This window comes from Xenopus laevis, chromosome 6S (assembly GCF_017654675.1).
Source record: "Xenopus laevis strain J_2021 chromosome 6S, Xenopus_laevis_v10.1, whole genome shotgun sequence".
NCBI classification, from domain to species: Eukaryota; Metazoa; Chordata; class Amphibia; order Anura; family Pipidae; genus Xenopus; species Xenopus laevis.
The window spans coordinates 45,149,147-45,173,356 of NC_054382.1; the positions used below are offsets into that span (position 1 = coordinate 45,149,147).

At 37.5% G+C, this 24,210-nt stretch overlaps 1 protein-coding gene across 1 annotated transcript in view; it reads right to left on the reverse strand.

Moving 5' to 3' along the window:
- Positions 1 to 601: 601 nt before the first annotated feature.
- The window catches only part of LOC108719987 (copine-4), a 216,471-nt gene continuing 192,862 nt past the window's right edge, over positions 602 to 24,210 (reverse strand). Inside the window, exons 12-16 of the mRNA XM_018269331.2 lie at positions 22,232 to 22,286; positions 20,561 to 20,612; positions 12,173 to 12,306; positions 9,959 to 10,195; positions 602 to 3,143 (exon numbers count right to left, since the gene is read on the reverse strand). Of these exons, the coding sequence (XP_018124820.1) occupies positions 3,012 to 3,143; positions 9,959 to 10,195; positions 12,173 to 12,306; positions 20,561 to 20,612; positions 22,232 to 22,286 (610 nt within the window). The 3' untranslated portion in view covers positions 602 to 3,011. The remainder of the gene's footprint in view (positions 3,144 to 9,958; positions 10,196 to 12,172; positions 12,307 to 20,560; positions 20,613 to 22,231; positions 22,287 to 24,210) is intronic.

Sequence of the window (24,210 nt, forward strand, 5' to 3'; positions counted from 1 at the left end):
TGGGGCAGACCGGGGTGGGGTAGATATAAGTTTTGCACTGGGTACCATGATTCCCTAGTTATATCACTGGAAAAATCTGCACAAAGTTCTCTCACAATGAAGTTTTAATTTCCCAAATTTCAAAAAAATACGTATCGTGTGCCTAAGCTTAGGTGATTAACTAAAATGAATGCTAATTGCTTTCGTAAATCGGGGTGATATTTGGATTATGTCAGTGTCCATACCAACAGTATCAGTTCCAGTGTGGTCATAATCATTGGCATCAGTATCAAATTGGTATAAATATCATTAGATGCAAGTCAGTTGCATGAGTAGGTGCAGGTATTTATTCCATGGCTATCTTGTACTACTTTTTAGTGAAATTTATATGCTAAATATTTTGCTAAAATATATATACTGTATATAAAAAGACAGCACTGGAATACATAAACACTGAAATTACAGTCCCTCGCTACATGACTTGCGCTCATTTGATCAAATGTTAATGCCATCATCCTCATTAGGAAAACCATGTGCTACAACTAATTTGTGCCCATATTGGTGCATTGCATACATGTTGCAGCAGATGCCACTAAGCGGACACCAACAATTAAACAAATTCTGACAGGAATACTTTATTGCAGACAAAAAACACAGCAATTTGCATCCACAATTTTGTGTTTCTTACTTTCTGAATTATAAACTCTCTTCAATTGAAATGGCTTGATGTCATTACTATAAATCAGATTCTCATTGTTTTCTTTTAATTCAATTTTGACTAGAAGGTAACCTGAAAAGAGTATTCCGATGCATAAAAGTTGCCAAAGAAACAACCACCACCTTCCAGTAACAGGAATAAGGATATATTAGCATACACTGTATATTCTTGCTTAGTGTGGTGCTTTTAGAATTAACTTAAATACTTCTGCCATAGGGCATTAGCTGAGATTACCTTTGTTAATGATGGTTAAAAGCCTTGAATTATAAATCAATGTACTACAAGGAAACAAATACATTCTTCGAATTGCCTGATTTATTCCCAAGACCACTTAAAGATCAATCAGTGGTTGAGGCTTATGAACACTTCACCTTTGCAACAACAGGGCCTATTGCTTTCCCTCAAGGATATATCCAAGGCTTGCAGTTTTAGTATTATTAGAGCCAGCACTGAAAAACTATTTCATTCAGGGTAACCTACATATCACATAATTATTTTGGGAATGTATGCATTTATACATAGGAAAGAGATTTTTTTATACTTCTATTCTATTAAAGGAGAAGGAAAGGTGTTTTTACTTGGGGGTGCCAAATGTTAGGCACCCCCAAGTGATACTATTTGCTTACCTGACACCCTGGACCAGTGCTTCTATCAGCAGAAAACGGCACCTGCCGGGGTTATGTACGTACGTTATGTAATCGTACGATGTAACGATTGTCTTCCGCCTTCTGCTTGTTTCACGAGGCTGCACATGCGCAGTAGAGCGAAAGGCCAAACTTTAATGAAAAAGCCAGCTATTTCATTCTACTGTGCATGCATCTGCCCTGGGAAATTTTAAGAAAGAAGCAGGAAGACGATCGCTCTGTGGTGTTCGCTGGAATAACCCTAGGTCGTTGCAGTTTTCTGCTGATAGGAGCACCGGCCTGGGTGTCAGCTAAGTAGATACAAATACTTGGGGGGTGCCTAACTTTTGTCACCCCTAAGTAAAAACACCTTTCCTTCTCCTTTAAATAGTTTAAAAATTCTATTCTATTAAATAATATATTATTTCCTGACAGTACTTATACGGTTATGGAACCTAAACAACAAAAAAAAAAAACCAACTCATATAAATTACATCAAATTACATATTTGTAGTGTGAATTATTATTGCTTACTTTAGAAGGCCAAACATACTTTGAATGATTGAGTTTTAATAAGGTAAAATCTTTTTTCAGTCTTATGTGTTCTCAAGTGTTCTAGCCAATAAAAAACCAAAATAAACTTTTAAAACTTTGTATAAGCTTTCATTTTTGCAAAATATGTTGCCCAGTCTAACACCCGCAAAATGTATCTGCTTGTGTCAGGTAGTTAACTGTGTATAAAAATAGTTAAGCATGTGCATAACTCTTGATTTTGCACAAGTAAGTCTGAAAGAATAAAGCATTTTTATTAGAATTTATACTTTAAAAATTATGCATGAGTAGTTTTTACCTCTAAAACTATTTACGAAACAGAAAGGTTCTGAGGATATAACACCAAGTTAGAGCTAAGTTGACTATGAACTATGAACACGTATTCTCCTATGCCATGATCTTCTACTGTTTTCCAAGATTTCTGTTACTAAGAGAAAATAGGTGCCCCACCAAAAAAAGCTGCTTAGGCTGAAATGTAGTCAACTTCCCCTTTTATCTTCTATTTGTACTGTACATATACCCACATGAAAAATGTTGCAAGCAGTAGCTCTTTAGCAGCTGGTAAACCTGCAATAGCCCAGCACGGAAGTGTGAGCTGGCAGAGGATAAAAAATGTTATGTTCAGTGACAGCTACATCCTACTACATCTAAGGATTTAATGCATTTTATTAAACTTGTGCTGAACTGACATCTGTAGACCTACTTACAGGCCACTTATGAGAATAGATCAAAATAAACACAGACTATAAAATTTGAAAGGTTTTTTTCGAACATGCAAAATATATTCCATGCACCTGCCAATTTCAAAAAATCTTTTTTCCCCCTAGCAGATAAAACCAAATTGTTGGCTTTTACATATCCGTATTTGTTTCAAAAGACTTTACAGTTTAAATATAAGAAATTTTGCAAAAATTCAACAAAGCAGTATAAAAAACACATACTGTTAACCTTTATTCCCCCAAGACGACATGCTGTGAATTTTTTTCTTTCATAAAAAGTCTTGAACAATACAACTGCTACGCTGATCCAAGCTATACATGCAAGAAAAATATATGTATAATCAAGTTAAAAATCACCAGAACGTGCTATGTATAATTATGATTATTAGTGTTTGGGTCTGTAAACTTGTGCAGAATTATTCAAGGTCCAAGTGTCCTGGAAGACTCGTAGTCTGACATACATTTTGGTTTTATTCCCTTGCCATTGTAATAGTCCACAACCTGGTTTGGAACTTCAGCCAAAACGCTTTTTGCAAGTGCAGCTGGGGATGCCTGCAAAGGAAACAAAAAGTATATCACAGTATTATTTATAGAGTCTTCTGCTTTTTCCCAGCAGTTTTCTCTTGCTTATTTGTATTCTGAATTGGAACATGAAGTTTATTTATTTCGCCCAACTTATTTATATTCATTCACACTTTGCATGTGAAAATATTTTCCTTGTCTAAGTAGTCCTGCTTTTAATTACTTGAGTTCTCCCCAAACTGTTTTGGCTGTTTTCCCTTGCTGCCTGTCTCTGCTCTGCCCCCGCATTGCACAGATTGGAAGTTTTACCACAGAAGCCAGTAGGACTGTGCATTGTTATTGCTGGCATATGTAAAAAAAAATCAGTTATTGTAGGGGATTTTCCCTTATCCAGCCGATGGCTGGGGAGAACTATGTATAAACTCTGCTGTGTTCAGACATCTTTCAACTGTTGTCTAAACAAAGTCCCACTTGATCTATCAAACTACAGGTAAAACTATATATAATAATTATATATAATGGTCATGAACTTTCCCCAAAAACCCTTTGGCTTGACAAAGGGCCTGCGTAGCCCGAAACGTTGCCTAAGACATTTTAAGTAAAGTTTTTCACTTTTGCCAATATTACCGGAGTGCTGCTGTTTTCATTGGATTTATGCAGAGTTTGCCCTGGCAGGGGGTATAGATTGCACCCGGGGCTGCAAGGAGCCTGATCCACTTTTGAAGCACACTTGAACCAACTTCGTTGCCCCAAAAACCCTATTACAAAAACTACTACTACCCTCTTACAGAATTTTTAAGTAAAAAAAGGTAATTTACTTGGGCACAAGTGCATGCCCCTCAGTGCTCAATTAAGAATCACTTAAACCACAGGGTAAGCGGCACTCTGCTCCTCGCACCAGGCTGAAAATACAACACGAGGAACAGAATAAAAACCGCTCGGGTTTTTTATGCTTAATTACTATTACATTTTGCCGAAAATTTGCTTTGCTGTAAAAAAATAAGATTTTCATGAATTTTTCCGATTTTTCCATCCGATGTTCACGATTTTTTCAGAATTTCCTCCTGAAAACTTTGGGGTATTGCACGAAACCCAGTGCACATCAAAAAATCATTGAGACTTCTCCCATTGACTTACTGTATATGCAACCTCAACAGGTCTTAGATGCTGGATTTTCTGATTCAGACTTTTCCATTAAAAAATGTGTGATATTTTTTTATAAAATCAGACTTTTAAAAAATCCTGAATTTATTAAATTCTGAAAAATTCAGGATTTTTTAAAAGTCTGATTTTATAAAAAAATATCACACATTTTTCGTGATTTTTGCATTCTGAGTTTAGTAAATAACCCCCTAAGTGTAAGGAAGCACAGCTAGCCTTGTCCTTAGCACAGGGCCCCAATGTTGGCTGTACCTTGTGACACATCCTAACTTGTGTGTCTGAATGACAAACAAGTCAGGGGGGGTGAAGGGGGATATGCACATTTCCCCCCACCTTCCCTATACCAATACAGTTCTGACTTACACATTTTACATGAAAGCCATCCTGCAAGGGATAGTAACACACATTGAATATGGTTATCATAAATTACTGATATTCCTTTTACTGTTTCAGATTTGAGAGCTCTATGTAAGATTTGCAAATGTAATATGTTAGGATAAAATAATTCAAAGGTAAACGCCAGGTGTTGTTTGACTAATTTGTAGTTAAAAATAACTTTCTATTTCAGTTTTTGTTTTTATAATATAAAATGTGAAGACTGTTCTGGATTTGTTACAGGCAGTACTTCCCAGCATGTTCATGTACGGTAGCTGGTAAAGACGCAAATGTAATAAGAACACTATAGGAAAGCTATAAAGCTCCTTTATCTGTAGTGCAGGGGTGTCCAAACTTTTTACAACGAGGGCCAGATTTCGTGAGGTGAAAATGTGTGAGGGCCGACTATTCAGCCTGACATCCATTCAGATGAGCTAGCTTGTGATCAGGATCATTCACTCCTGGAAATGGACACGTACACGTCATTTAGGAAGTGGAGTCTGTTTGGACTTATTCTCCACGCCTCATTTAAACAAGAAATCGCGTAGCCGTAGCAATAATATTTGGGCACGTGATTAGTGAAATGATCTGCCATATGGTCTATACTGCTGCCTGTGTGCTGAACGTGTTAGTAAAAGGCACATACTGGCACATAGTGATGCACCGCTCTCGCAAATGTCTTTAGTACTGGCACGTCAGTATGTCTATTGCACCTTCAGCCCTAAAAAAGTACATGCCAGTACGTGTCTTTTACTAACACCTTCAGCACACAGGCAGCAGTATAGACCAAGTGGCAGATCATTTCACTAATCATGTGCCCAAATATTACTGCTACGGCTATGCGATTCATGATTGTTGGAGGGCCACATTATTATTAATTTCATGATGGAGGCTGAGGGCAGGTGCAATTGGCCCGAGGGCCTGACTTTGGACATGCCTGCTGTAGTGGATATGTTGCATCTGCTTCAGTTTTTTGCACAACTATTTGTAATGAAAACCAAAAATTTTTTTTTTTTTGTGAAAATGTATAATTCAAATGTAAACCAAAATGTAAACCAAAACAATGAGTATAAATAAGAGCAAAAATGTGCATTTTGCAATGTAATAATCTTCATAACAGTTATTACAGTGCAGATTTTAATAGCACCTAGCAATTTTTTAAGCACTTGTGGCACTACTTTTGTATACTAATGACTTTTTCAGGTTTATTTTACAATGTTGTACAAATGCTATACTAGCATCAAAAAATATCAACTTTGTACAGAAAGAAGATATGTAATTTTTACAAATTTCTACTTCACGCTCAACAGTTTATTTTTACAAAGATGGCATATGTTATTTGCTTTGCTAAGCATTTTTGTTTATTAATCCTGTTAAATTGTCTTTATCCTGCAGTAGTTTAAACAGGGGCATATCTTCAAATGACCAGGCCCCTCATGCAAAAGATCTTTTGAGGGGGGCCCAGTGCATACATGCAGACCCTCAGTCCTCCCTGCTGTGGCTCCTCCTGCAGTAAAAAAGTGGGCAGATGGCAGAGTTTGTAGTTGGAAGCAGGCCAGGTACTGTTCTTAGAGTTGCAGCAGCACCATCTTTCCTCCTCTACTAGCACTGGAAGCGGTGCCCTTTGCTTGGCAAATCTGCTACTGACTACTGGTGGAAGGACCTTGTGTTGAGCACAGTAAAGGCAGGGGGTAGAAAAATTGAAGACATTAACAGTACAGGGAAGGAGTAATTTAAGATATGGAGTTCATTAAAAGAGCAAGAAAGAGATGGACAGAGCATAGGGATCAAAGAGGAGATTACAGGAAGTTTAAGGCAGGAGCAAGGAGGAGTCACAGGGGTGAATGAATGTGCAGGGAGGAGGGAGGGCAAAATGTTTAGAAGTTCCTAGTTTTCAAGAAGTATTAACAGCCCAGGTTGTGTGGCACACCATCTGTATTGTGTTGAGGTGTAAACTTATGTAAAAATAAAGATGAATACAGTAAATGGCATAATCAGTTTGGTTGGGACTTAGCCTTGATGTTGGCAATGCCTTCCTAAAATTTTGTTTCTGAATTATGACTATGAAGATTTTCATTCATCCAGGTCATGGTGTATCTAGTAAAAGTAATTCTAGAGCATCTGGACTTGCTGCTTTCTGACTTAGTAACATAATGAGATGGAACATTTGAGAGGGGCTTATCTATTTTTACACTTTCATCCAAAGGCTATCCATATTATCCATGTATACAAGTTTGAGGGTCTTATAGGGTGATCTAAAGCAGTATTTCTCAAATTCTGGGGCATTTAGAGTTTTGACTTTGGGGCACAACCTGCAGCCTAGTTAGGGTGAGTTTGGAGAAGGATGCCTATTTTTCTTTCACAGACAGGGGAAACAGTTTTCCGTCAGAAAAGCAAAATTTGCAATGGTGGTAGTAATAATTTGGGGAGACCACTTACCTCCTTCGAGACCCTCTGCCACGGCGAAACTCCCCCGAAACGGATAATTTCTATGATATATGACATGCAAAAGCTAGAAGGTGGGAAGAAACAATTACCCTTTATAAGGGCCTGGGAATTGGTTCTGGGTCTAGATCTCTCGGAAGACGATCTCACTAATGGTGTTGCTAATTTGTTATTTAGCTCCAGGTGTTGTAAAATACAGGAATTGAATTATAAGTTACTGAGTAGATGGTACGATACTCCGCATAAATTGAAATTGATTTATCCGGCCACGAGCGATACGTGCTGGAGATGCAAAGCCGATACTGGCACTCTCCTTCATGTTTTTTGGTCCTGCCCGGATCTTCACAGCTACTGGTCTGGAATTCTCCAGCTCAGTTCACAAGCATTAGGTCGAAGGATACCCCATACCCCGGAACGGATTCTTTTGTTTTGGGTTGGGGACCCCATGGCGGACGTTTCAGATTTGGCTCTAGAAAGGCACTTACTTAACGCGGCCAAGATACTTATCCCACGATTATGGAAATCCCCTCTGGCCCCTACTTTGAAAGATTGGGTCGGGAAAGTAAATGAGATTGCGAAATTTGAGGAACTTTCTTCTTCTACGGAAAAACAACTTACCAATTTTAGGAACACTTGGGTACGCTGGTTTTTGTTCAGGGACACCGCGGAATACAAGCGAATACTGAGCTCTTAGCTGTTCGGTATATCTGGTTATGTTTGTACGTACTGCATGTCTAGAGATGTGTGATTTTAACTTTGCTATGCTATGTGTATTGAATATTCCCTCCCCTTCCCTCTCCCCCCCCCCTTTTTTTTTCTTTCTGTACCCCTATCCATGCCTTTTGAAACTTTAATAAAAATCTATTATACGAAAAAAAAAAAGAAAAGCAAAATTTGGTAAATAGCATTAAAAATGAATTGCAAAAAAAAAGTCTACACGTAAAACAACAGGTGTGTAGAAATGTCTGCCAACTTTAAACAATTCATTTAAAATAAAGCTCCTATTTATAGGAAGTGTTTTAGAAGCAGTTTGGTAAAACAAATCCAGCAGATTTCATGTCACGCCATCCTATACCTTCTGCACCATCCACAAATTCCCGAAAATGTTAAATAGCAGAAGATTATGTCAACTTTGTATCCAACCATGCAGTCACAAAGGCTCTTACAATACAGGAGTGTCAGGAAGCCACACTAAAAGACCCTGTATTACAAGCATTCACACAACTGATACACAATTGCAAATGGTACACTGTAGACAGACAAATAGAGCATTTAGCAAAGCTCAGGAAATTCAAAAGAGTTGCAAAGGATCTTAAGTAAATGATGATAACAGCATCTTTCTAAGTGGCAGTCAAATACTTTTTCCATACTGTTTACAAAACAGAGCGTTGTCCTTAGCAAACAAAGGACATCAGGGAATAGTAAAAATGAAAATAATTCTTAGAGAAAAAGTATGGTTTCTAAACATAGATCAGAGAGCAGAGATGGTGGGGCAAATATGCAATACATGTCAGGCACACACCTGGCACATATATGGAACCATTACAGATGTCTGTTTTATCAGCAGCCTCTTGGTCTCATGTGAGCATTGATTTTTATGGGCCATTCCATACTAGTGAATACCTGTTGGTTATTATGGATGATTACTCCAGATATCCAGTAGTTGAAATTGTTAGATCAACTTTCTCTGTTGCAGTGATACCTGCTTTGGACAAAGTGTTCTCCTTGTTGAGCGTCCCCCAGACTGTAAAAACTGAAAATGGCCCACCCTTCAATGGAGAGCAGTTCAAGAACTTTTCTTAATACTAGGATTTAAATGCATCACTTCACTGTGGCCCCAAGCAAATGGGGAGATTTTTAAGGTCCATGCACACAATGGGAAAGTTTTTTAGAGCAACTAAATCTGAAGGTAGGCCATGGCAACACAATCTGTATTCTTTTCTCAGAGACTACATGTCCACTCCACATTGCACAACAGACAGAACACCTGCAGAGCTGCCGTTCAGATGCAAATTTAGGATTAAAATTCCAGACAATAGTGAAAGCAAAACTGAGACTCTGGATAGAGATTTGCTGCAAACAGACCTCAGTGCTAAATCCAAAATGAAGACATATTCTACCACCCATCTTTATGCCAGACCTTCTGGGATGGAAAGAGAAGGCAAAAACTGGATCCTTTGTACAGTACATAACCATATACCATTACAGGCAAAAATCAGCACAGTCTCACTCAAAATGCCTTCTGCTTTAAAAAGATCCCTGAATATAATTGAGAACTATCTGACATTGAGGGAGTGATGCAGTGTTATAGCAGCAGTCTTTTAAAGTAGAACTATGGTTCTGACAGCCATCAGAGTTTGTAGTTCTACTGGCTTTTGAATAAATCCTACAACCAAAGCCTTCTGTGTGTGTGTGTGTGTGTGTGTGTGTGTGGGCAAAGATTTGACACTACTGATTTATTATAACATTATTTACATTGATTTAGCATCTTTTTGCACTTTTCATCCCCTATTTTTTCCTGTGCTTTGACCTAAATTAATTCAGCAGTGTGTAATAATTTTACTTAAAATACTTCAATAGAAAGTATTTTCCCAATCATATCATGTATGTGATTTTTATTAAACAAGCATGCTAATATTTAAGACATTTTGGAGTTATCGTACTGTTTTTTACAGCCACCAGGTGGCTAAAAGTCCTGGATATGCAAACTATTGTTAAACCAATATGAATTTGATATTACTTGAATTAGCATGGCTGACCTAAGTCTTTCTTGATATTCAGCTGATTTGCAGTTTAAGTGCAGTAGTTTATTCATGTTTCACAATATGAAAGTACGGTCATCTTTAGTAATATCTGTTACTTACATGCTTAAAGTTCCTGAATGGCACAAACTGAACAATGTCTCTCAAAACAGGTTCTCCTTTAGGCGACCTCAAAATTCCATCATCACCATCGAGCATCTGCATGTCACTGAAATCTGCATTGCCAATTCCTACAATGATGACTGACATGGGAAGGTGAGAGGCATGAACTATGGCTTCTCTAGTGTCAGCCATGTCAGTGATAACGCCATCGGTTAGGATCAATAGGATAAAATATTGCTGAAACAAAATAGGAAACAAGAGTAGGATTAAAATGAGTCAAGGGTCTATAGAGCATCCAAACATACTGTAGGCTGTTCATAATAGAAATGAGCTGAAAGATTTTAAAGACTGACCAGGAAAAACACTTCTTATTTAAGTATTTAACAGCTTATAAATGTTCTGCATTCAATGATTGAGTGTGCACTCAACGTTGCCACCATTTCACTTGCTTTTTCCTTTTTTATTTGAACAACCACGCCAGCAACTGAACTGTTGATTTTGTATCAACAGTTATTTGTACATCTGATATCTACTTTCATTAGGGCACTTTTTCCCTTTCTACGATATCTTCTGTTTCATTATGCCATATTTATTATGCCATATTTATTTTAACATATATGGGGGAATGTAATAAAAGTCGGAAAAGGAAAAAAAGTTATGCCTTTGTCCGAACAAATTTTCCTTTGCCCAAATTTAATATAGCTTTTGACAACCTGGAATTTGTTTGGTGACCTCTTCCCACCAGAGGAAGGTTTGCGTATTTTAGAGTTTGCCCAGTCTATGTAATAAAACTTCTTACCAAAAAAGTTGTTATGTTTGCTCCAAAAGATTATCACACTTTCAAGCACTTTTTAAAAGTGTTCGTTCATTCAAAATTGGCAATGCGCAATTAAAATTCGCATTAACAGTTTAAGAAAGAATTTTACATTTTGAAATACAAATATTTATTCTTATTTGTGCAAATTGTTATTCTCGTTGTGACTTTTATTATATTCCCCAATAGTCTATTTCTGGTTGTAACAACTTCAATGGTTGATTGTCAGAAAAAAACTGCAGCATAAATGAGCTTGGCAGTTATCTATAGAAGTTACACTCTTCCTTTGGATAGGCTGTAGCTTATTATGTTATTCACTAGAACATTTCAAGGAGAACAGCTTACCTGATGCACTTTCTTTCAGTACAACATCAGTCTATCTCTTCAACTTTCTCATTTCTCATTAAAGGCACAGACCATATGCTGAATTTTCAGATTTACAATAACAAATTTTAATTTTTTATAACAAATTGTATTTATTTTTTGCTGAAACTGAACCTATACCAATTCTTCTTATAATAATTTTGAACAGACTTGTGTAGTTACCCTTTTATGCATAATCTGTACTTAATTTTCCTGCTTTAGAAATTAAAATTACTGGCAAATACTTGGTATAAATGTTATTCATTTTGAATGAGAACTGTTACAGTATAGATAAGATCACTATTACTGTATGTCACTGTCAATGGTTAAAACATGACCTCAAAGCCCCTAACTTTCATCACTTCAAACCACATGAGAGATTTTTGCACAAAGGCACAAAAATATATATATTTTTGTACAATTCGGCCTTAAAAGATGGTTTTACTCTCAGAGTTCTTTCCATTTATTATTTCCCTCTTCTCTTCTTTGCTTTACTCTTTTGACCTTAGCAACGGATTTGTTACAGTTAATCTCCAAGTTTTCCTTTTCTCTCTCTCTTTGCTGATCAGTGGTCCTTCCTTTATCCTCCACTTGTGCCATGTCTCCTTTTTCTTGATGCAATTTGTTAACCCAATCAGGGGTGCTTCGCCAATGAGGCGAGTTGAGGCTGTGGCCTCAGGCGGCAGCACCCCACTAGGTACCAGGGGCAGCAAAAATGCTGCTCCTGGTACTTTAAGAGCAAATTTCCTTGGGGGGGGGCATCAGCAACTGCTGCTGCCTCAGGCGGTGGAGGGGCCAGGATCTCCCCTGAACCCAATCATTTGATGTCTCATTTTATCACAGCTACTCTCCACCTCACCACTTACTACCTCCTAACTGGAGCTTTCCCTGTCATACCCTATATAAAGAAAAAGAAAGCTGGGGCAGGGGATGATGGACTGGCTGGGAACTGCAAAGTTCTATATGTTATTTATACACAAATTACATGTTTTGCTAAAGTCTCCACAATATAAATGTCTTTGTTTTTACTTCCTTACCGTAGATTCCATAGTATGTGTCTCCTCAGATGCAGCCTTTGCCACTTTCTGAATAATGGGTGCAATGTTTGTTGGTCCATAAAGTTGTAACTTTGGCAGGCAGTTTTGGTAGGCTTCTACTACTCCTTGTATTCCTAAGAAAAAGAATTCAAACAAAACAATTTGGTTGTATAATAAATCCAATGTTGATTTTACATAACTATTAAAGGGGTTGTTCACCTTTAAATTAACTTTTAGTATGATGCAGAGAGTGATATTCTGAGACAATTTTCAATTTTTTTAAATTTTTTATTATGTAAGGTTTTTGAGTTATTTAGCTTTTTATTCAGCAGCTCTCCAGTTTGCAGTTTCAGTAATCTGGTTGCTAGGGTCCAAATTCCCCTAACAACCATGCACTGATTTGAATAAGAGTCTGGAATATGAATATGAGAGGCCTGAATAGAAAGACGAGTAATAAAAAGTAGCAATAACAATACATTTGTATACTTACAGAGTATTTGCTTTTTAGATGGGGTCAGAGACGCAGAGACGCCCATTTGAAAGCCGTAAAGAGTCAGAAGAAAATGGCAAATAACTACAAATCTTTAAAAAATAAATTATGAATACCAATTGAAAAGTTGCTTTGAATTAGATATTCTATATCACACTAAAAGTTACCTTAAATGTGAACAACCCCTTTAAGAAAAGTGACTAAAAAAGATATTTTTTGTAGTCTTGCTTTAAAGCTAGGGTAGCTAATAGGACAGATATGACCCAATATTTCTGGAGCAAATGTTTTCCCTAAAATTAATACATTTAGATGCTAATTAACATTAGCCTCCCAGCGTTTTTCCATTAGATGCCCAACTGTAACATGTATGATATATAATGAGCTCACTAGATAGCAATTATAGCTATAAAGTAAATGTAACATTCTTTATAAGCCATAACCATACGTAGAAGAAAAGAGGCATGTTATACAGTATATCGGATTTTGGATAAATCTGAGGACCCTGATGAAATGAACATGACAAAACAAAAATGCAATGTGTTATATATATAAAAGCAATACAGAAACCACAATAATGAGAGCATGTAATCTCTAAAGTTTTGCAGCACAATACACTAACACATAATTTATCAGAGACAGTGTTGTCTATTGTTCTGTTTTTTTTTTCTTATTCACCTGCATTTGTTGGTCTCTGTAAATGACTCCCATAGAATCCTTTGCATACCCAGAAAACAAATCTAGAAGATTTCAGGTTGTGTATATGTTTGGTAAAAACAGGACAATGTAACAAAATCAGTAATAGGGGACACATAATAGGCTTGAATGTTACTGAATCGTAAAACATTGCCACATTGGGGTTGGATGCAAGAAGACTACTGTGTCGTTGAAGGATATTAATACTATTACAGTAAAGAGGGCTGACACTATCATGTGCACAATGTAATAAAGTTGGGATCACCACAGTTACTGCATCACACCGGTATTGGCTCTGCATTTATTCTACAAGTTTATTGTAATCCGTAAAATATAAATATGTTCAAAATTCTACCCTAGTCTATTCATATCTCTCATGCACTCTCTCTCTCTCCCTCCCTTTTTCTAAGTAATAATAAAACAGTACATTGTACTTGATCCAAACTAAGACATCATTGATCCTTATTGGAAGTAAAACCAGCCTATTGGGTATATTTAATGTTGACATTATTTTCTAGTAGACTTAAGATATGAGGATCCAAACTACAGAAAGATTCATTATCAGTAAAAACACTGCTTTAAGTAACTTACGTTGTGTTACTGCTTGTTAAGATTAACTAGATCATGCAGGGTTGTGTGAAATATTTAAAAGTAAACAGATAATTTAGGCAATTGGAAACTGGACTGTTAATGAATACTGTGTAAATATAGGGGACATGCCACTACAAAAATTAGAAAGAGTTAAAAAGCACCTTCCTGATGCTGAACTCCCTAACCAGCAGAATATACCATGTTAAATGTAATCCAGAGGGAATGAAATTTATATTATGTTGTACCGAGAAACAGTCTTTATGCACATCTGCTGTAGAAGGCAATAATTAAACACTCCTTTGTATTGTTGATGTATTTTTGATACATATAATTTACCAGGCGGCCTGCTGCCTGTGCAACAGATGGCAGTTGCCAAATTATATTGCAGGCACTGCATAAAAGTGAGTAGTGCACAGGACAATTCTTTATGACATGTCATATGCTAGCATACTGTATGCTTGTGATTTACATTCCACACGATTTCAGTTTTACAAATTTAAACAGGTTTCGCCCTCTAAATATTCTATTGAGAATAAATACTGAAATCATTAATACTGCGTTTTAAAGGGGAGAAGGCCACTTCTGAAATCTTTCTTTATTGATTTTTTGGGAGGGTACAGAAGGAAAAGGGATAGGGGGTAGGATAAGTTTAGTTCACATCAAATACAGAGTACTTTTTAGTTGGGTTAACAACCAGCCACTTCTATACATCAAGCATATAATGTTATAATTAACAAAACAGTTTTGTAGTAGCCAAAAGTTGTATATAGACTAGCTTATCATAATAACTTCAAGTTCTCTAAACATGGTTTCCATATCTGATTATATTGTGGTATATTGTTATGTAGCAAACAAGTGATTTCCTCGAATTTAGTTTCCTCTACTAGATTACACCATTCAATCTCTAAAGCTGGTGTCGGTAATTTCCTTTTTTTGGTATCATAGCAATTGCTGCATGGAGGACATTGAGAGAGATATACAGTATCATGGAATTTTTTTTACTGTACATATTAAATAGTAATAAGGTGATATCGGAATGGTGGACTATAGAACCTGTTATTTTATTTACCCGGTTACAAACATTAATCCAACAGTGAATGACTACAGGACATGTGAACATATCTGCTTGTAAAATCCCACTTCGGAATTACTTCTCCAGCATTTCTCTGAAGTAGATGGGAACATTTTATGTAGCTTTTCAGGAGTATAGTACCACCTGGTAATGATTTTTAGGGATGTAGCGAACGTCGGAAAAAAAGTTCGCGAACATATTCGCGAACTTGCGCAAAAACGCGAGCGGTTCGCGAACGGTTCGCGAACCCCATAGACTTCAATGGGAAGGCGAACTTTAACATCTAGAAAAGACATTTCTGGCCAGAAAAATGATTTTAAAGTTGTTTAAAGGGTGCAACGACCTGGACAGTGGCATGCCAGAGGGGGATCAAGGGCAAAAATGTATCTGAAAAATCTGCCTGTGTGTGCTTGGAAGAGATAGTGTAGGGGGAGAGCTGTTAGTGATTTCAGGGACAGATGATAGTAAGTTTGCTGGCTAGTAATCTGCTTGATACTGCTCTGTATTGGAGGGACAGAAGTCTGCAGGGATTTGAGGGACATTTTAGCTTAGGTAGCTTTGCTGGCTAGTAATCTACTGTTCTCTTTAAACAACTGCCATACGTTGACCTTGTAGGCATTGTTTGCCCAGTTTTTTTGGACGCAGCCACTGAAGCACAGTTGCCATAAAAAATATGCCATATAAATGCTGAAAATAGTCATTTTTCGCCATACGTTGACCTTGTAGACATTGTTTGCCCAGTTTTTTTGGTTGCAGCCACTGAAGCACAGTTGCCAGAAAAAATATGCCATATAAATGCTGAAAATAGTCATTTTTTGCCATACGTTGACCTTGTAGGCATTGTTTGCCCAGTTTTTTTGGTCGCAGCCACTGAAGCACAGTTGCCAGAAAAAATATGCCATATAAATGCTGAAAATAGTCATTTTTTGCCATATACGTTGAGTCAACGTATGGCAAAAAATTACTATTTTCAGCATTTATATGGCATATTTTTTCTGGCCTCTGTGCTTCAGTGGCTGCGGCCAAAAAAACTGGGCAAACAATGCCTACAAGGTCAACGTATACACTACTACAGCGGTGGATACGGATTACGTAAAATATATTATGGCTGCTTGAAAAAAGTCACTCCGGTGTTTTTTCTGGAGACGGTAATATTATGGATATTTAGACAGAATGTGAACAAGGTCACACAGCTAGATGGCGGGTTGAAGAAAACAGTGTGCAAATAATGCCTACAAGGTCAACGTATACACTACTACAGCGGTGGATACGGATTACGTAAAATATATGAATGCTGCTTGAAAAAAAGTAACTCAAGTGGTTTTTCTAGAGACGATAATATTATCAATATTTAGACAAAATGTGTACAAGCTCACACAGCTAGATGGCGGGTTGAAGAAAACACTGTGCAAATAATGCCTACAAGGTCAACGTATACACTACTACAGCGGTGGATACGGATTACGTAAAATATATTATGGCTGCTTGAAAAAAGTCACTCCGGTGTTTTTTCTGGAGACGGTAATATTATGGATATTTAGACAGAATGTGAACAAGGTCACACAGCTAGATGGCGGGTTGAAGAAAACAGTGTGCAAATAATGCCTACAGGGCAAATAATGCCTAAAAGGTCAACTTATACACTACTACAGCGGTAGTAAAATAAAAAAAAGTAAAATAAAAAAAAATGAATATTAAAAAAAAAAAATTAAAGTTGGTGCTGCTGAACTACTAGGAGCAGCAGATTAGCACACCAGTCCCACTCCCCAACACTGCTAGACTAATAGCACTGGGCTCTTATAGTAGTAGTAGTAGTAGTAGTAAAACAACAAAAAAATAAATAAAAGCAGTCCTTACAAGGACTACTGTTATTGCAGCAGTCAGCAGATGAGATCAGAAGCAGGACAGCTGCCCACTGCAGCTACATACAGAGCACTGCAGTAGAAGGTAGATTACTAGCCAGCAAAGCTACCTAAGCTTAAATGTCCCTCAAACCCCTGCAGACTTCTGTCCCTCCAATAACAGAGCAGTATCAAAATGATTACTAGCCAGCAAACTTTCAACTGTCCCTGAAATCACTAACAGGCAGCAGCTCTCTCCCTACACTATCTCTTCAGCACACACAGGCAGAGTGAAAAAACGCTGCAGGGCTTCGGTTTTTATAGGGAAGGGGAGTGGTCCAGGGGAGAGCTTCCTGATTGGCTGCCATGTACCTGCTGGTCTGGGGTGAGAGGGCAAAAAAAAGCGCCAACAATGGCGAACCCAAAATGGCGAACGTCGCGCGACGTTCGCGAACTTCCGGCGAGCGCGAACACCCGATGTTCGCGCGAACAAGTTCGCCGGCGAACAGTTCGCGACATCTCTAATGATTTTATATAGCATTTCTCTTACTCTTGACGCTCTGGAGGTTTTCTGTACATTTGTCATTATTTTCCCCCTTACCATAGGGGGTAAATTTGTCCCAAGATCGTTTTCCCATGCATCAAAGTAATTCAGGTGGGAAAAGGGTTTATTACATAGTAAAAGTTTATACGTTAGAGGGATAGGTCTACTCTGTGGTTTATTTAAATCTAGTATTTTTTCCCATGCTGTCGGTTGGATCTCAGCTTGTTTTATATGAAATGTATTCAGAAAGTGGTGCATTTGGTAATAACACCATGGGGCAGACTCCCTAAAGGGCGAAGTGACTAACGCTAGTGAAAATTTGCCAGCGTGACGTCATTTGAGAACTTCACCGACTTCCTAATGGGTGCAGGCGTCACTTCGCTAGCGAAGGAGATAGATGCTAGCGTTGCTTCACACTCTAACGCCAGGTGAATTTTTGCTCTGGTGAATGGACGTAACTCCGCAAATTCACTAAGATGTGGATTTTACTGAAAGTTACTGTATTCACCAGCTCAGAACAGGTGAAGTGCAATGGAGTGCATAGGACTTCTTCCATTTTTAGTACAAAAGTCCCAAATAACACTGGCGTCTGCAAATGTCCGTAAATTTTTTTTTGGATAACCGGGTTCCCCCCTCCATTTTCTAACATATGGAACATAAACTATACAGTGGGCTCATGTGTAGCATAATAACAACTCTATTTTATCTATTAAGGTTCCCTGGGCTTGTGTAATGTAATGTATTTGCTGAAACATATATGTCCATGTAACTTTATCATTTCCGCCGTATGCAAATTAGGCAACGCTAGCGCATCTTCACTTTGATTGCCGAAGTAATGATAGTGAATATTCGTTAGCATTCAGCACAATGGACGCAACTTTGCACTTTAGTGAATTAATGTTGTCCTACCGAATTTACACCTGGCGAATTTTTGCAATGGCTGCGAAGCCGTCACTGGCGAATTTTTTTTACCAGTTAGGGAATTTGCCCCCATGTGTTTCTTGATGGGAGCCCCAGATTTTTTGAATTACAGCTTAGATGATAATTTTGCAATTCTTGAGGAAATACACTAGTCTAATATCTCTACTTTTGAATTGACCCCATCTTGCAAAAGCTTTTGGATCTATACTAGGGGGGGAAGTCTCGATTTAGCATAAGTGGTTAGAGAACTGGAAAAGAAGATATTAATTTAAAAGTTGTGGGTAATTAAAAAGTTGTGGGTAGAAGGCCACTTACCACAGCAGTTCCATTCTAGTAACCCATTTTTTATAAATACAATTTTCTAAATAAAACAATATGCTTGACATTTTAAACCAGGAAAAAAGTGCATTAAAATCAAATGTTATTTTGAATGTGTTTGTATGTAAAAACGTGTAAGTGTGGTTTCCCTGTCTTGTGAGAAGGTGAAATCACTGCTGGTCAAATGAAAGAAAAGAAAGGAATCATTGGTATAAGTGTTCTTGTTGATATATATAGTATAGGGATCTATTGAGTAAAGTGCAATACATGTTTTGCCAGCAAAGTGCAAGAAAAGTGTTATCACTCCAAATATTTAACTTAAGGCAGGACTTAATGTAAAGATATACAGATCTTTGTTTACTCCATTTAAGGGCTGTACCACACAAAATGGTAACATTTTCAATTAATATGAGCCAGAGTAAAACTCAAACTAAAACAGTACGATTTTGAAATTTATGTGCCTCTGTGGTGCCATGGCACAAATCATTCACTTCTTTAACAACAAAAAGTTGCAATCCCACATTTCTGAATAACTGCTAGTATATCAGACCTAGTGGGGTGTTCCACAATCATTATTAACTCCCCTTTAATTAGATCTCGTATTCAATAAATTCTCAATGTATTCTCTCCACACAAGGTCTTGGCAGAGGGAATTTGGAACTGGGTGGAGGAGGTCCATAAGCCATAAAAAAAGACTGTATAAGCTGTTGCAAGTACAGTAGTTGGTGTGGAGAAAAGATGACCACAGTGGGAACCCTGGAATTATCTCCAGCTTGAAAGTGGTGGTAGTTCCAGGGTCTCTCCATGTCAACATCAACTAGATGGCACAAGAGTACACAGTATGTCATTATATTGTTTGTATGTCCAGAAAGAATCTTTAGAGGCAAGAACTTTTAATGAATGTGTGCAACAAGTTGCATCCATTTTTGCAGGTGTAATACCTTAGCATTGGGTGAACAGGCAGAGTTGGTGTACTATAATGATCTTGGTCTTTTACTATACCCCCTCACCGCAGTATCATAGGGTATGTAGAAACAAGAATCCATAAGAATCCTTCAGTTTTGTGCACCTCACCATTTGGGAAAACTGGCTCATGCTGAGTTGCATGACAGCTTCTCTTTCTATGTTAACAGGCTGGATGTGTAGCTAAGAAGAGTGAAGATGTACCACATCACATCATACTGCTTTATTACACATTCTGCCACTGTTTACAGAGGGAAAAAGAGAAGCTACATTACAGCTCATCTTCCATACGTACACGTTGAGCTGGAAATTGTTTAAATATAAAGGGAACTGTTCCAATCCTTACCATCAAGGACTGCACTTAGGCACAAGAGATAAGAGAATGGAAAATGAAATTCCCCCACTCCAAGAGCATAAAGGCAGGTTAATTGGCTCCTGATAAAAATTTCCCATAGTGTGTGTGAATATGATAAATACATCTGTTACATGGTTGATGCATATTGCTGCTTTCTTTTTAATGCTTATGTTTGTTCTAGGACAACTATTTCTGGGGGAGGTAGAGGAGGTGCATTGGCAATTCCAGCAATGTTAATTTTCTTGTGAGAGTAAGGCCCGAAAAAGTGGGGATGTGCTGTCACTGCATGTAGAGGGAAAACCATTAGTTAATTACAAGCTGCCTATAACACATTGTTAAACAAAAGTAAGGTTCTGCTTGAAAACACGAGTGATTCTACTAGGTTCCTATTTTGGTAGCTGCGTGCTTTGTGTTCTTCAGAGGCAACATAGCTAAAGATACATACTGTACTGGAAGTCACCTTGGAGTTCTATGATCAACAAGAAAGCGCTCAGCTTTTATCTGTCATTTTACATTCAGAGATTCATTTACTCATCTGTAACCACTAATGTGGTAATATATATAGAAAACAACATTTACTGCATTCATTTTGGTTATTACCTGCACATTCTGGGTTGTCCTCATTAAAATTGATTGCAAAATCATGGGAAACCTAGAATAAAAAATTAGAAAAAGACAATTTTTATTTTTCAGTGAGTATTAGGACACCAGAGCTATTTAACAATGACTTGCCACTTTCTACAACACACACACTGGTCTGTAGGTAAACTGTAGTAAATATTAACTGAACCTATCAACAAAAAAGTACAATTATCGCATTAAGCATGCTTACGCCTGTCATTATTTATGCTCCTGCACAGCTGTTACAAGAGCAAATTTGGTTTTCTGAATAGCTGAACCTTGTTATTAGTTAAGGGGGCACTGGCTATAACATATATAAACATAAATATAAGACCGTGTGCTGACAGAAGGACAGACATTCTAGAGTTTGTCTATATCCCATTTTAAATTGATAGGGCATAAAAAATGGCTAGTAATGGGAATGTTCCCTCTGATGTCAAGGGCACAAAAGCTGTGATGTTAAATTATGGTCTTTAAGAAAAAATAGAAACACCTCAATGAAAGGTGTTAAATAGTCACAGTCATAGACACACTTCAATGACATTATATAAACAGCCACATTAAGGCTTATTTACCACTGTGCAGGCTGATGTGGTAAGGGATGCAAAACTGCTCAACTTAGAGCCCAACATGGACTTGTGCTTGTGTAAAAGTACAAGATGAGTTCTGCGTTTGTACCTGATTTAAAATCCAGCCCAAGGTGTAGAAAGCAGCCCACATAGGTTCATGGGAGCTCTGCTGCGCTTACTCTGCAATGATATGTGAGCAAACTCTTAGGGGCACTTTCAGGGGTAACAAACTATGCGGGGGGGGGAAGCAGGGAGGGGAGGCTACCTAGGGTAGTAGGTAGGGGCTTTTCTTATTGGGGGTTTATTTATTCTCTAAATATGGAAATGTATTTTGTGCTTCTCTGAACTTTGGCCATCTTATTCTGTCCCCTATTGTTTTTAAAATACAATAGACTTTATAATTACATAGTTGATTGAATACATATTCAACCATTCAGTGGTTTCCCTCGGTATCCCAGTTGGGAAAAAATTAAATGCTATTCCAATTAATATGCAGAAGTGTGAGCATTTATCATCTGCCCAGAATGCATTTTTTCTGGAGACATTAATTTCGATGCATCGTAAGAGCCACATAGACAAAATTGTCGCAGAGATAAAAAAAGCCAGCATAAGAAAAAACGCCCACTGGGGCATTTGGACAAAAAAGACGCTGAGACAAAAAAGTCACCAAGACTAAAAATTCGCTGAGACAAAAAATTGCCACAAGAAAAACAACCGATTGACTTTAATGCATTTGGAGTGAGAAAAAATTTAAGCTTGTAAAAATTTGTCATATGTAAAAAAAAATCGCCGCTCATTGACTTCAATGCGTTTCACAAATTTTTCGCTGTTTCGTGAATTTTTTCACAGTTTCGGGAAACGGGACAGATTGCTCATCACTATTGGCGTTACTAGAAAATTGAATTTTTGTTGTTGACCTGGTGTGTCACAAAAAGTTAAAAGAAAAATTATTCAGTTCAGTAGTTGAAACAAATATTGATACTTATAACATTAAAATGCACAAGAACCGTGAATAAGCTGTAAATCCCTATAAGACATTTTTATGCAGCACTGCAAATCAGAGAATATACTGATATCCCACCTTGAAATCCGGAGGTATTCTGGCACCAAAACCATAGACTGGAAACATTTTATCACTAAAATAAATGAATAAAAAGTAATTGCATTGTAACATTGGAAAAAGCAATTTAATAAACAGTTGTGCAATTTTAATAAGCAGTTTCTTGGTATGATATAAACGTGTTTTTATTAACTTATTTCAATAGAAGGCTTTTATCTTTTATACATAATGTAAAATAAAGATTTTTTGTATTATTTAAAATTTGGGCTCCTGGATTCTACTGACTTTTATGATCTGGGTGTTCCAGAGTGGTGCCTGCCTAAGATCCAAGTCCCGTGAGTTTCTCCCCTTTGATGAAGGTCTGGGGTATGAGCACCTGGATCCACCATGCAAAGCGGTAAGCTTATCCCATATTCAATAAATTCAAGCTTCCTAAGGTTTAGATTACTTGTGCGTATTTGCCCAACTGTTTGTCTCAATGGCAGTAAGACGTACATACGCTTGAGAAAGGACTGCAGTAAGGCATTGTATTTTAACGCTTAGACGTGAACTAAACATTAAGGCACCTATCACCTAAATATTGTCCCCCCCATGAGAGGAGTGGGCTAACAGAGCCCAATTAGAAAAAATCCTCCACCCTGAGCACTAAACCACAGCATTAAAAAAAAACGATTGTTGTCCCTAACTGGAGTGGGGGGCTTTATTAACCCACACTGCCAGTAGGAATTTTTTTTTGGTTGATACTGTATGTATTCTTTAACAAAGAAGTAAGGCAGAAATGTTGCAGTCCCTATGTTTTTGGGTTCAGTGCCAACTCCAGGCAGCAACAACTCATAGCAAGGAAAGAACTTCCTCTGAATATAACCCCTTGGAACTTCATGAATTAGGTGATTCACTGTTGTTGTCAGTTATCTGACCTTAAGGGAACAAAATACCCTGTATAGATAGGATATAAAAGTCATGATACAAGGCACATTATTAAAAAAAATAGATTGTCATTACATGGCAGCTCATCAGAATTAAATAATTAGCCCTGTAGCATCAGCTTCTTGTGACAATCCCTAAACTCATCTTCTCAATAACTGTCTGTTGTGCAGTATTACTGACACTTCTAACAACATCCAAGATGGAAAACGCTTGTGCACTAATTTGAAGGCCTGGATCATTACTGTTATAGGGCTGCATAACCTTTAGGCTGATAATAAATTCATAATATACATTTTTTTTTTAGTTTAGTTCTCCTCAAAGTAAACTTTCACACAAATATTGGAGTACTGCTGTTCTTTATTTATATTAGATGTACAGTATAAAGTCTGTCACAGAAGGTCAGGATATGTTATAAGTGTAGAAAGGACTTATAGAAGCCTATATGCTGTGGAACCTCAGTAGATAAACAGCATTGAGTGTATTGAGAAAGGCAAGGCTGTGAAACTGACATACAGGTGGTAATAAGTTTGAAAGGTTGGTAAAATGCCTGGGTAGTCAGCAGGCAGATGTAGTCTGTGTAACAGGCAGGCAGCAGGCAAAACTAGTTAGTTTAACAGGCCAGGGGTTAAATCAGGAAATCAGTATATATCTAATAATAGGGCCTTTACACAAGCATGCCCTGTTTTCCCCTGCGCTTAATTTTCCTTAATGTTCCACCGCAGGGGAGGGTTGAATGAAATGCAGCCTAGTCTTCCTTATTGGCCTGTACTAACACATTCAAGCCATGAACACAGGCTGAACACATCTATCATGTTGGACTTGGACAAAGTTTGTGCCTTGTATAAAGTTTCTCCAGTTTGTTGCAGTGTGTGATCCAGGGGAAAAAACAGTAAGTAGTTGGCACATCAGAAATAAAGCAATATCGATGCCTATTCTTCACTGATTAACTGTTTAAACAATGTTTAAATATTAAATAATTATGTCAATTTTACTACCTTGCCTTACGCTGCTTTAATGTTCTCTTAGGTATACACTCTGCCACTAGCATTGATTTGAATTCCATAGCTATATTC